We start from the raw sequence: 14089 nt of genomic DNA on the forward strand, positions 1-14089 counted from the left end.
CAGAAAGCTGAAGCCCTCACTCTGGAAGTTCACTTCTTCCAGGTTAGAAAATAGTAAGATAACATTCAGGTGACTTTAAGGGCACTCTCCTCCATCTGTACGGCTGAAACAATACCAGAGACTAATTTGTGAAGAAGAGATTTACTTGATAGAGTTCATAGGCTGGGAAGCTTGAGATGAGATTCTGGCAGCGGCATCTAGTGAGGATTTTCTGGCTACAGCAGGACACTGCAGGGAGAGGAAGGCTAAGAGCATGGGTGTATGAGAGGTAAGGGGGACAAACTTTTATTAAGAACCACCTTCTGTGATAACTAAATCTTTTTTTTTTTAAGATTTATTTATTATATATATAGTGTTCTGTTTGCACGTATCCCTACAGGCCAGAAGAGGGCACCAGATCTCATTACAGATGGTCGTGAGCCATCATGTGGTTGCTGGAAATTGAACTCAGGACCTTTGGAAAAACAAGCAGCACTCTTAACCTCTGAGCCATCTCTCCAGCCCCCGATAACTAAATCTTTAATACAGCTCTAACCTATCTGCCCTCATGATCAACCACTTTTAAAAGACCTCACCTCTTACCATATCATGCATGTCCAACACATGAAGTCTGTGACGAGGAGCATTCGAACCACAGCAAGGACCTTTTGTCTAAACTCTAACACCCTGGGTTCCCTTAAACATTTCCAGGCTGGGCATGGTGGCTCAGCATTTAATCCAAGTTTGGGAAACAGGCAGGAGGACTGATGGGAGTTTGAGGTCAGCCTGGGCTACAGACTGACTCTGTCTCATCTCCCACCTCTGCCCCCCCACCGACCAAAAAAAAAATTCTTAATAGCTGTTACCCATTCTGAAAGGCAGAACATTCCAACTGACAGCATGACCAAATACATTTCTGAACTGTTTGAAAAGTTCATCCTCACTCTATTGAAACCTTTTTGCCTTCTGTCAATATATATATATATATATATATATATATATATATATATATATATATATATTTTTTTTTTTTTTTCTTTATCCCTGTAACCATGAAGTCATTAGCAGTTTGGTTTCCCAACTATAAACTTCATTCCATCCTACGTATTTAATATGTCTCTGATGATCTACAATATAACAAGGAAGGCTGTCCTGCTATGGTATCCCAGCCTACGGCACATCTACACCACATTAAATGTTAGAGAAATCACACATCAGTCCTCAGTCCTGAGAGCCAGTGAATGTCAGTTAATGCCCGCACACTAAAGGGAGTAAGAACTTCAAGGGCTTCCTTCCTCTCCGTTGTAGAATTCATGAATAAATCCCTAATAACCATTCTTGACTCTGGATGTAACCCCACCCCTTCAGTTTTACAGACCATCCCATGCTCAAAAAACTGGCCAGGAGGAGGATTTATTTATTGGCAATTTATTGTCCATTATTTGAAGGTGTCTTTAGGAAGGAAGTACACACACTTAAAACATCCTCGAACAATTAAAGAGCGGGATTGCGTTAACTAACATTTCACTGGCCCCGGGGAACGGCCACGTCACTCCGCGGCTTTCCTCTTGCTCTTCTGTAGGTTACACTGAAGAACCAGAGGCAGCAATTTCCCTTCTCTGTGAAGCCTGTGAGTGTCCGCGGCCCCTCCAATGAACGTGCCATTGACAAACACTCTTGGGACCTGGGGAGCAAGCCAAAGTTAAATGAGGCCTCGTTACAAGGGTCACAACCAGCCCAACTCTGGAGAGAAATGAGGGAAAGTAACTTTCCCGAAACTGCAATAGTAGAAGAGGTAGGGTTCAAATGGATTTGAACAATCGGATTCTAAAGCCCTTCCTCCCACACACCATGCCCATTTTAAAAGAGCAGCCAGCCACGAGGTGCAGCCGGGTCAGCCTGCCCTTCCGAGGCCTCAATCAGAAAGCTTCAGCTTTTCCCTTCATCTGTCTCTTTCTTTAGGCCAGATCCTAAGTACACTTTTTTTTCTGATACCTGGAGCTTCCCTGTTTTCTCTACAGCCTCCTTCCCTACCATGTATGGCTGTTTGTCTCCGAGTGTGACCTCTGTGCAGGTTTAAACAGCACGAGTGGTTTCCTTTCCTCCTCCATTCTGCTCCAGGCAACTCCTGGGGTTTGCAGCATGCCTGACCCAGGAGCAAAAAAACTGTCCTTGGGCAGAAAGGGAGGGAGGACGGAGGGAAGGGAGAGCTAGGTAAATATTAATAATGTTTATGTGATTGCTTTCTACATGTTTCCCAGTGCCTTCTACAAACCTTTAAACAAGAAGGAAAGTGGCAACATTGAGTGCTTTTCGGACTAAAATATATATATACGAACTTCCAGAGGCTGGAGCAGTGAGCACTGAACACAGACAAGCACAGGGGGCAGCAGGCTGAGCCTGGTTTGCACAGTCCAAGAGGTCGAGGATCATTTTACCCTCAGAAACCTCCAAACGGACCTTAATATTCCACGGGCAAGCACTCAGGACACCATGAGCTGCCTCATCCCTCCTCTCTCTCTCTCTCTCTCTCTCTCTCTCTGTGTGTGTGTAAGCCCTTGAAAACAGTGTGGTTCTGGGGCAGGCATGGATGAAGGCATGTCATTGTCAACCTGCGGCAAGAAGCAGCAGCAAGGTTGCAGCTGCTGCTGTGTGACTTGAGCAGCCCAATCAGTAAGGTTGTCTGTGCTGATGCCAATGTTGTGGATCGTACTGGAGCTTTCTAGAGCCTTTGTTCTGGATCAGAATTCTGTTTATCCATAATTCGGGGCAAAAAAAGTCTTTTGATTTGGGATCCTTATTTTAGCCACCACAGGCTAGCGCTCTCTCTCTCTCTCTCTCTCTCTCTCTCTCTCTCTCTCTCTCTCTCTCTCTCACACACACACACACACACACACACACACACACACACACGGCAAACATAACAATTAAAATGAACTATGCTGTTTCCTATTCTATGAGCCCGGTTTCTTTGTAGATCTGCCATGTCTTTATCGACGTGAGATCCACAGAAATGCCAGGTTTGCTCTTTCTAGCAGGGAAGTCTAGTGTCCGGGGCCTGGCATGTCACTAGCTCATCACCAGGGGCAGCAGGGCTGAGGGGGTACACTCACAGTTCTTCCTCCAGTCATCTTATGAAGAGCGTCCTGAAACTGGCTGCCATATTCCAGCATATCCAATTCCACAACTTTATAGTTGACATTCATGTCATGGAAAAGCTTTTTGGCCATTGAACAGTAAGAACAGGATGTTTTTGAGAAAATCACCACACAATTGTTAGAAATCGTTTCCTGAAATCAAAAATAAACAAAACATTCTCATTTTAGATATTACCTTTTGGAATGCAATCATAATTAGTGGAAGGAGTGTGATTTGGGAGAGTAGAGCACAACTCTGTGCTCCAATTAAGTTCCTATCATCTATCTGTGGTATCTATAGACTGAGGATATAATTCATTCCAAAAGCTGGCCATTAGAAACAAAAAAGTAGGGTGCTGGAGAGATGACTCAGCAGTTAAGAGCACTGGCTGTTCATCCAAAGGTCCCGAGTTCAATTCCCAGCAACCACATGGTGGTTTACAACTATCTGTAATGAGATCTGGTGCCCTCTTCTGGCCTGCAGGCAAACATACAGGTAGAACACTATATACATAATAAATAAATCTTTAAAAAGAAAAAGAAACAAAAAATATGAAAATAGTGCTTGAGAGCAGTACGTGTGACATCCAGTTCTTATACCACAAACACTCCTATATATTCTCGACATCATAAAGTCATTTCAACTTCATCATAATCTTAATATAGGTCCATCCTATATTATCTAAACTGCACAGGTGAAGAAACTGAGGTACAGGGAAGATAAGTAACTTAACTTTCTGTCCTTGATTAATAAGAAGATATGAGAGTCCAGGTAAATCCAGCCCTACGGTCCAGATGTTTAATCTCTATTGTACTTCTCAAATGTTTCAAAGCATTCAGAAGGCATTTACTGCTGATGACTTTCAATTGCAAGGAAAGAATGTGTCATTTCTCCTTAAAATGCACAGCTTTCCCAGGTGTGGACAATAGCTCACTCCCCCGTTTCCATACAGTAAAAGCTATGATGGTAAACTACACTTGCCAGCTGATCCTGGAAAAGCTACTTCCAGAAAAGCTTGTTCAGTGGTCTGAAGCTGACGTCATAAGCAAGTTTCAAAATGACTCTGTGACTGCAACTAGGGTTGCCCTGTTCTCCAGGTCTTTCCCATAGTGCCCCGGCTTTGATAAGTGCACAGCCTGTGCAGTTTTCTTTTGTTCTTTACTTCTAAACACTGGGATGAAATGAGTTCAGCAGACAGCACTGGCATCCATAAAGGTTTCCAATGGACAAGTCTGGCACCTGAGCACCGACCTGGGTGGTTCTTGTATGGCCCAGCATCATCGGTGACTTCAAGATGAAGACAAAGACACCCAGACACAGTGCTTCAGAACATACACTCACCCTTAGGGGTCAAAAGTGTCCTGAGTCATACCCTAGATGTGGGCAAGTTGATCTATTTCACATTCTTTCTCCTGCTCACTAAAATTTAACGTTCTGTCACAGGGAGGTCAACTATACAAGATAACACACTACACTAATGAATCCGTTCTACAGATAACAAAACAGGCTGACTACTGTGGGATAATGCTTTTGTACACTGGTATAATAAAATGCTGATTGGCCAGTAGCCAGGCAGGAAGTATAGGCAGGATAAGCAGACAAGGAGAATGCTGGGAAGAGGAAGGCTGAGTCAGGAGATACCAGCCAGGGAACAGCATATAATGGCACACAGGTAAAGCCATGGAACACGTGGCAACATAGAGATTAACAGAAATGGGCTGAGTTCAAGTGTAAGAGCTAGTCTGTGGTAGGCCTGAGCTAATGGCCAAGCAGTTGTAATTAATATAAGTTTCTGTGTGATTATTTTATAAGCAGCTGTGGGGGCCGTGGGGCTGAGCAGGACCGGAGAAAACTTCAGCTACAGCTGACAGGTTCATTGCACGTTCCTGAAACTCCACATCACACCCAAAGCCAGGAAGTTTCCACCACGCCATTCAGGTTAGAGGCACGCTGAGCCTCTCACTTAGACTTAAGGAGTTGAGCACGCTGAGCGCTCCCATGGCACAGAGCACTAAGGAAGGGATTCCAAAGTGAGTGGACCTCAGGATGACAGTGCCAGGGCGTTCGCAGACACTCCTCATTCTCTCCCAGGCTCGTCCTTCCTAAATGTTTCATGGTGCTGTCTTCGTACTTTAAAATAGAGAATGCCCCACACAAGAAGTTTCTGACATTGCTGCTTTATATTCAAAAGGTAGTGAGGCTAGCTAAAACGAACTCAGCTTCCCTGTGTGTGTCGCTGGGGAGTAAAGCCCAGGTTCCTGCACACGCTAGGCTGATGCTCTACCACTGAGCTACACCCTCCGTCCAGAGCAGTAACAAAATGTATGCAGAAGACAGTGAAGAAGACAGAGGTATGCCTCATGGGCTGGAAGAGAAGAAAAATATATAGATAAGAGGAATGGGGGGGCGGTGTTTAGAAAGAGGGATCTCAGATGTATTGTCTAAAGGAGCCTTGAATTTTCTCTCCTCTTGCTTCTGCTTCCCAAGTGCTAGGATGCCAGGCAAATGACGCCTCATCCGGCTTAACACAAATTTTCTGAGGCAGAATTAATAAGGATCGGCAGTGAGAGAAAGAAGAAAACAAGAGAATACAGCCATGTCTAGCATCCCTAAGAAAATAATTTCTGGAATAATCATTGCACAGTAGGTTCTCTATTGGGGCAGAAAGCTGTTAAATACTTGCCCATGCCAAAGCCGCACAGTAACCCTGGCTCTGAACCGATGATTCTGAGGGATCAACAGTGGACTTAGAACAGGCATGATGAAAAAACAAAACAATAAAAACTCCAAACTCATAGGTGGATGTCATTAGGAATAAATACACTTCAGAAAAAGGAAGACGGCGGGCGAGAGTACAGTTTTGAAAAGTTGCTTACTGTGGTGTGAAGTCTTTTCTGGAATAAGATGGTTTGACCACTGCCATGGGTGTCATTCAAAATACAAAACAGGGGGCTGGAGAGATGGCTCACCGGTTAAGAGCACTGACTGCTCTTCCAAAGGTCCTGAGTTCAATTCCCAGCAACCACATGGTGGCTCACAACTATCTGTAATGAGATCTGGTGCCCTCTTCTGGCCTGAAGGGATATGTGCAGATAGAACAATGTATACATAATAAATAAATAAATAAATCTTTAAAAAAAATACAAAATAGGACTTGGAAACTTTATTGTGATGATCCCATATATGACGTATGTGATCATCTACTCCCCCTCCTCCCTGATGTGAGGAACACCTTGGAAGCAGGGGTGATAGAGCCTTTCAGGAATACATTTCAACAGAAGGTCTGGGGCTATGGGCAGAAGGCGCTTGCAACTGTTGCTAACACTGCTTCCTTACTTTGAACAAGAGCACAAGACTCCAGTTAGCAAGGCTCTGGTGAGACACACACAGGCTTCCTGATCACACGGCACACTGCCTTCCACCAGGCTGCACTAAGTTGCCAAAGATGACAGTCCGGGATCCAATAAGAAATCTTGGTCACTTAAGCAAATGTTATAGTCCTTTTTCTATCTTAGAGAAGTAGTTGTCATAAAGGTCTAGAAACAGGTCATTTCCCACCATTTTTTCTTGCTTTTGGCTTAACGGTGTTCATAATTAGCACCGAACCCTTGGTTAAGATAAGTTTATGGAACCTCCCCCGGCAGTAACTCTAAACTTCTGTGAGTTCCGTAGCTCTTCAGCTGTGCTTACAAGTGTTAGGGATATATATACATTTTAGTTTAGTTTCCCCAAATACAAGCACTGCCCGTCAGAGATGAGTTGGACTTACTGATAAAATTTTGTTTGATTTTTATATAACAAGTTACTAAATACATTTTTGTGTAAAATAAAATAAAAACTTAAAACAAAAAAGGAATAAATTTTAGCCAGGCCTGACCTGACAGGACAGACCTGGAATCCCAGCTAGTTTTGTAGAAGTCAAGACAACACTGCAGGTTTGAGAATAGCCCTGATGGGGGCTGGAGAGATGGCTCAGTGGTTAAGAGCACTGACTGCCCTTCCAGAGGATCTGGGTTCAATTCCCAGCACCCACATGGCAGCTCACAACAGTTCCAGGGGACCTGATACCCATGGCAAAACACCAATGCACATAAAATGAAAATAGCCGGGCGGTGGTGGCGCACGCCTTTAATCCCAGCACTCAGGAGGCAGAGCCAGGCAGATCTCTGTGAGTTCGAGGCCAGCCTGGGCTACCAAGTGAGTTCCAGGAAAGGCACAAAGCTACACAGAGAAACCCTGTCTCGAAAAACCAAATAAATAAATAAAATGAAAATAAACAAACAAAGAGTAGCCTGAGTTAGAGCAGTTTACAGTTAGCCTAGGCAACTCAGGAAGACCTTCCCTCAAAAAAAAAAAAAAAAAAAAAAAAAAAGTGAAAAGATAAACCGAGGCAGCTGGGTGGTAGAAATGTGTCTAGCAATCCAGGACAACCTAGATACAATCTCCAGTAGTGTTAAAACAAAAGGGGGGGGGTCTAGAGAGACGGCTCCGCAGGTCAGCGTGCTCACCGCACAAACACCAGGACCTCAGTTCAGATCTCAGCCTCCACGTCCAAAGCCATCTGTGGCCACACACACCACACACATACCTGTAACTGTAGCACTGGGAGGGGAGGGCGAGAGGGAGGGCAGAGACAGAACGGCGGGGGCTCAGTTACCATCAACTCCAGGCTCCGTGAGAGAGACTCTCTCAAAGGAATAAGGCGGATAACGATAGAACAGGACACTGGACACAGCCACGTGTATAACACACACACACAAACCACACTCTCACACAAAAAGAGTAAATAATAAACCAGAAACTTTTTTTTTGGGGGGGGGGTTCAAGACAGGGTTTCTCTCTGTAGTTTTTGCGCTTTTCCTGGAACTCACTTGGTAGCCCAGGCAGGCTGGCCTCGAACTCACAGACATCCACCTGGCTCTGCCTCCCGAGTGCTGGGATTACAGGCCACCACCGCCCGGCATAAACCAGAAACTTTAACAAAAAAAAAAAAAAAAAAAAAATTATACAGGACTTGTCACAAGGGTAATTTTGAGAGCAATTAACAAATGTATTAATTTAGTAACATATTTTCCAAACTATGTTAAGTCTGGACACAGCAAGTGTGTTAAATGTATGAGACATTTCTTCCTCCATCGCCCCCATCACTCACTTGGATCTGGTTCACAGGAGTAGTTGCTGACTTCCCCACAGATGAGGATGTGCTGTTTCCCATCCTAAAACAAAGGAAAAGACCAGCCCAGTTAATGAAGTGACCCTCTATCACATGGGTTCCAGTGGAAACAACCTTAAGTACAAATAGGTCCCAATACACCAGGGGGGGGGGGTGTCCTTTATCAGTACACAATACCAGTCTACAAAGTACTGGTCTGCCAACACCAACAGGACCCGTGTGCTTATCTAAGTAGCCTTTCAATAAATTTTACCTGATAAAACCAATCTCTATGTCTAAAGTTCAGTACAGTCTTATTCATAAGCAAATTCATCATCACCAAATACCAAATATTCTGCCTTAATGAAGGCCTGACCACTGGCAATAAAATGTGTTTGGTATTTCTTTTGAAAACATACAAAATGGGGGAGGGTAGAGAGATGATTCAGCAGTTAAGAGCACTTGCTGCTCTTGCAGGAGACCCAGGTTCGGTTCCCAGAACCCACATCAACCTTGCTCATAACCAACTACCTGTAAATCTAGCTTTAGGAGATCTGGCGCCCTCTTCTGGTCTCTTCCCAACTTCTCAATCCACAAGTAGGAAAAAGAATCACTCCCACTCACAGGGTTTTGTGAAGATGAAATGAGCTGACATACACAGAAAAGCAAAACCGTATCCTACACACAGTAAATGTCAGTAATAGTTGACGTAACCATGAGCTCCTGATTATGGGGACCTCAGCATTTGTTGTCCAAAGCCTAGAGCTTAGAAAAAGTATTTGAGTCAGGTGTGCTTGCGTCCACCTTTGATCCCAGCACTTGGAAGGCAGAGGCAGGCGGAGTTCTGAGTTGAGGCCAGCCTGGCTTATACAGTGAGTTCCAGAACATCCAGGACTATGTAAAGAGATCCTGTCTCAAATAAATACATACAAAATATCCATTGGACAGGGATATCTATCAAAACACCGGCCAGTGAATCATCAAGTCTTTCCGCTGATCCTACAATGCTTTTCCCTCATTCTCTTCTTTTTCTTGACAAGCTAGCAAGGCCTGACAACACTCTTGGAGCAAATTAGACATGGTGTGCACTACTAATCTCTCCAAAAGGTGGGTGCTACAAAGAAGAACTGCTCAAATATCTAAGGATTAAGGGTAAGATAAATAATTTAAAGTTCAAATGGTTTTTAATATCTTTTTTGTTTATTTGTTTTTCAAAACAAGGTTTCTCTGTAGCCCTGGCTGTCCTGGAATTTGCTTTGTAGACCAGGCTGGCCAGATCCACTGGCCACCACCTCCCAAGTGCTAGCATTAAAGGCGTGTGCCATCACACCTAGCTTCAAACGGTTTTTTAAAATATATTTTTGTTGTGGGATTTTTGTTTGTTTGTTTGTGTTTGTTTTGAGACAGGGTCTCTCTATGTAGACCAGGCTGACTTGGAACTCAGAGATCTTCATGCCTCTGCCTCCCAATGCTGGGATTAAAGGTGTGCATCACCATGCCCAGTTTAAAAATATAATTAAAGAAAAAAAATTCTCCTCTATAAAAGCAATTCATTCCTTATGGGTATATTTATAGAAACTTTAATTGTGTTAAGTATAAAAGCTATTTTAAATTTAAAAAGTAAAGGACCCAGTCAACGCATGCCTTAAATCATAGTATGAAGTTTCAGTCCTGTTTTTGAGGGAATCCCCATGAAATGGCCTTTTCCACTGCACATTGCTCATGGATGATGAATTTTTTTACTCTACGTGGTCGCCCTGGGAAGCTTCAAATAAGCTGCAACAAGCATCCCGTCCCTTTACAGCAAAGATGAGTTAGAGACAGGACTCACTGCAACCAAATGTGCGTTTGTCGTCATTGTTCCTTGTTCTCCAAGAGATCAACCAGAAACCACTCAAACAAAAGCACTTGTGCGCTTATACCAGATACTGAGAGGGGAGAACCAAGCGAAAAGCTTGGAAGACTGTACCCTGCTTTAGAGGAGGCAGCTTTGAGAGGGGGGAAAAAAAAAGCTGCTGAGTTTGTGAAGTCCAAAGTAGTAGGGGAACTAGGTGGCCTTGGCCTGGAGGAGCGCTGGATGGCATCAACCCAGTCTATGTGGGTTTTCAACTCCGGAAACAAGTGGGTTTTTTTTTTTTTTTTTTTTTTCATCTCTAATCTAGCATTTACCTCCTCCTCCAACCTATGCAGCATTTACAGCGGATAAACTTTTTCTAAGAAAATGAGAGGGCCAAGGCACGTTCTGAAATCTTACTCCTTTCCCTGCCAAAGGAAAAAGTTCCAAAAAGGCGCCCCCTACCTTTCTTGAGGCAGGCCCATCAATTTCTAGCTGAGCTTTCCTATTAAGGAAAGGGGCAGGTACAGAGTAAACGCACCATAAACACTCCACCTCAACCTTGGTAAAGCACCAACTAGTCATGCTCCATTTACGGAACACCTATTAAGAGGTGGTAGATGGGCAAAGCAGGATACATATACTCCGACATATCCAATAGAAAACAGTTCTAAGGACCTGTCAAAGAGTTAACATCACGTGATTGCCGCTTTCGGAAGGGAAGTCTCTGGAAGACAGTGGAGGACTGGATGCTCTGTGGCAGACGCTGAGATGTCTTGAGAGCCGCCTAGGCCAAAGCTGGTGTGTCGGCCAAGGATAGCAACACTCCCATCAAACCAGAAACCACATCTACAGGACGCCGGAGTTATTAGCTGCAAAGCTTTGGCCATTTAGAAGCAACAGTCATATTTACTTCCCGCGACAGGACAGCCAAGACATTTACCATCAAAATAAGAGCGACTGGTTAGATAAGTTCCCACAGCAGGGAATATCTTTTTCAGGGTCGCCCACGTCTACACCGTGCCCAAAACCACCCCCTGTGTATGTGAAGCTCCAACTAGGGGGTCTGGTGTGTGTGTGTCCCCTAAACCCGGCTCGGGCTCCCGGAAGCAGGGTCCCATGGGCCAGGCAGGCCCAGCCCGCCGCGTACCCCGAGCCCGCAGCTCCCGCCGCGCTGCGCCGCCAAGCCAAGCTGCTCCCGCTCGCCACCAGCCACCTCCCCGCCGAAACCGCGCGGCTCCAGGACATGGCCAAGCGTCCCGACGGCAGCCGCGGGCAGAGCAGCGGGCGAGCGCGACCACGATGCCGGGAGCCCGCCCCTCCGGAGGCCTCGCCCCGCCCCGCCGGGCTGCCCGCGCCACCGCCGGGCTCAGGGCGCCACCGCGCTGCCTGGCTTCCCGCTCCCGCGCGCTCCCGCGCGCCCCCGAGCCTGCGCGCCCCGGAGCCCGCGCGCCCCCGGGGGCCGGCGGCAGGTTCACATCCTCGGCCGCCGAGAAGCCAGGCGCTCACCTGCCCGCCGAGCTCTTCCGATCTCTGCCGAGTTCTCCCGAGCCCCGCACTCCGGCATTCGGGGTTAAAAAAAAAAAAGGCTCTGCGGAGAACCAGAAGAAAAAAGTTCTCCCCGCAGGGTGGTGCCCGCGTGTTCACCTGAGGGTGGTAGCTCAGTCACCGCCTCCTGTCCTGTCGGACAGGTTTGTGATGCGAAAGGAGGGCCGGAATGTCATCTTAAAATTAAGTTATTGATCAGGAGTCCGTGAGGAGGATGGATTTTACACTCAGAAAGTAAAAGACGAAGGCCATCCGATGTTGAACGTTCTCCCCGAAGAAAACAAGATGGTGTTTTCTTAAAATAGACTGAAATTAGGAAACGAACTAGCCCGGGGGTATTTCATCATGGCTTTGACAGCCATGACTGCCACAGCTACGATGACAAAACTGCCCAAGCCACTCAGTGATGGCAATAATACCCTTTGTGCGGCTCTTGACAAATGCAGGAGAGTCGGTCGTTAGTTTTATTTACTGAGGACACTGAAATTGTTAAAGCCGCAGGTCAAATGGGCTGTCTAAAAGTATGACAGTTGTTGGAATTAGCCATACCTTTATTGAACCGTCATGCTGAGCACAAAGTTAAGATTCACTTGGCCAAGGAACAAAATTAGAACTTCTGTTTACCATTGTTTATGATGGTCTGTAGTTCATTAATTCATAAAAGAATAAAAAGTTAGTTGCAAAAACAAAGAGCTCCCAAGGGCATAACGTGTTTTTCCTTAAGTCCAAATTTACCTTTAAAATTAAAGTTTGCTATCCATAATTTTAGAGTTTTTATTTTACCAAGAGATAGCTACTTAAGAAAGTTGCTGTGTGTGTGTGTGTGTGTGTGGTTTTTTTTTTTTTTTTTTTTTTTTTTTTGGTTTTTCGAGACAGGGTTTCTCTGTGTAGCTTTGCGCCTTTCCTGGGACTCACTTGGTAGCCCAGGCTGGCCTTGAACTCACAGAGATCCGCCTGGCTCTGCCTCCGAGTGCTGGGATTAAAGGCGTGCGCCACCACCGCCCGGCTTGTGTTTTCTTGTTTTGAAGTAGGACTTTTGAAGTAAGATTTCACCTCTTGTCTCAAGCGAAACAATGTGTTACAACATAATTACCCTCCCCTTTCTCTCCAGAGATACACTGTTTAGCCCCAAGTTGCCTTCAAATTTGTCATTCTTCTGCTGTTTCCATCTCTAAAATGCTGGAACAACACGCACCACCATGCCTCTTGCACAACTTAATATACTATAGATGGGATTTTTAGGGGGCAATTGCTCTTTAAAAAAAAAAAAAATCTCAGAATGAGACAGGTGGTGGTGGTGGTTGCGGCGGCGGCGGCGGCGGCGGCGGCAGCAGCGGCGCATGCCTTTAATTCCAGCACTCAGGAGGCAGAGGCAGGTAGACCTCGGTGAGTTAGAGGCCAACCTGGTCTACAAAAAGAGTTCTAGGACAGCCAGGGCTTCACTGAGACATCATCTCCAAAACCAAATCTCGGAGAGCAAGTAGTGACAGGATTATGCCCAATTTATGCATAACATGTTGCGCCCAACCAATGCTTTTCAACTTCCCGTGTTTCATGAGCTAGCTATAAGAACGATACTGGCCTGGGCGGTAGTAGTGCACACGCCTTTAATTCCTAGCACTCAGGAGGCAGAGGCAGGCATATCTCTGAGTTCGAGGCCAGCCTGGTCTACAAAGCGAGTTCCAGGAAAGACTCAAAGCTACACAGAGAAACCCTGTCTCAAAAAACCAAAAAACAAAAACAAGAATGATACTGTTTGTCTACACTTGTGATTGTAAGGGTAGGCGCAGTGAGACCACCAACTGGACCATTCCATACCTAGAGAGAAAAGTTTATTGGTAATCAAATAACTAAGACTATGGGGGTGTGGGGTGAGCAAACTGGCAGAACAACAAGCGAATTTTATGACAGTCAGCCAGGTGGGGGGCCTTTGAGCTGATACAGGCTGTTCTGATTGAGAGGAAACTAGATTACCTTGCCCAAGGTAGTTGACCTTTAGAGGCAGATTAAGTCAGGTTCCTGGTAAACAAAAGCTGAATTTAGGACACATGGTCGGATTCCTTCTGTTAGGACACTGTCACCAGCACTATCATTTTGGGTGGTCAGTTTGGACCAATAGTGATGACTTCAACAACCTAAGAAGGCTACTGGTGCCCAGCATGGTGGCACTCTCCTTTAATCCTAGCATCAGAGGCCCAATCCCTTCAAGATGTACTCTACTCTGTATAGGTTGGGACAAATGGCTGAGATGACTATTTAACATAGCAAAGCAGACCCTGGCTGCCAGGCTCTCCCTGCACCCCTCAGCTCTTACCTATTACAGGGCCCTCTTGATAACCAATTAAACTCTTATCCAGAACCTTTGTTTCTAAAATGGACAACTTTGTTTCTCTATTTTACAGCACTCAGACCTATCCCCTTGGCCTCCTTGTCCCATA

The 14089-nt window shown here is 45.4% G+C and overlaps 1 protein-coding gene across 4 annotated transcripts; it reads right to left on the reverse strand.

The window, feature by feature from the left end:
• Positions 1 to 1391: 1391 nt before the first annotated feature.
• On the reverse strand, positions 1392 to 11701 carry Glrx2 (glutaredoxin 2). Of its 4 annotated transcripts, none has more exons than XM_037211341.1 (4): positions 11613 to 11701; positions 8270 to 8333; positions 3093 to 3269; positions 1392 to 1663 (listed from the first exon to the last, which is right to left on the reverse strand). In XM_037211341.1, exons 2-4 carry the CDS (start codon positions 8330 to 8332, stop codon positions 1529 to 1531), a joined length of 375 nt encoding a protein of 124 aa, XP_037067236.1. In that variant the 5' UTR covers position 8333; positions 11613 to 11701; the 3' UTR covers positions 1392 to 1528. The 4 variants fall into 4 exon arrangements, with proteins under 4 accessions (XP_037067236.1, XP_028740447.1, XP_028740448.1 ...); XM_028884614.2 differs by lacking the exon at positions 11613 to 11701 and adding an exon at positions 11254 to 11434; XM_028884615.2 differs by lacking the exon at positions 11613 to 11701 and adding an exon at positions 10782 to 11203.
• Between the last annotated feature and the right edge of the window lie 2388 nt (positions 11702 to 14089).

This window comes from Peromyscus leucopus, chromosome 15 (assembly GCF_004664715.2).
Source record: "Peromyscus leucopus breed LL Stock chromosome 15, UCI_PerLeu_2.1, whole genome shotgun sequence".
Lineage (NCBI taxonomy): Eukaryota > Metazoa > Chordata > Mammalia > Rodentia > Cricetidae > Peromyscus > Peromyscus leucopus.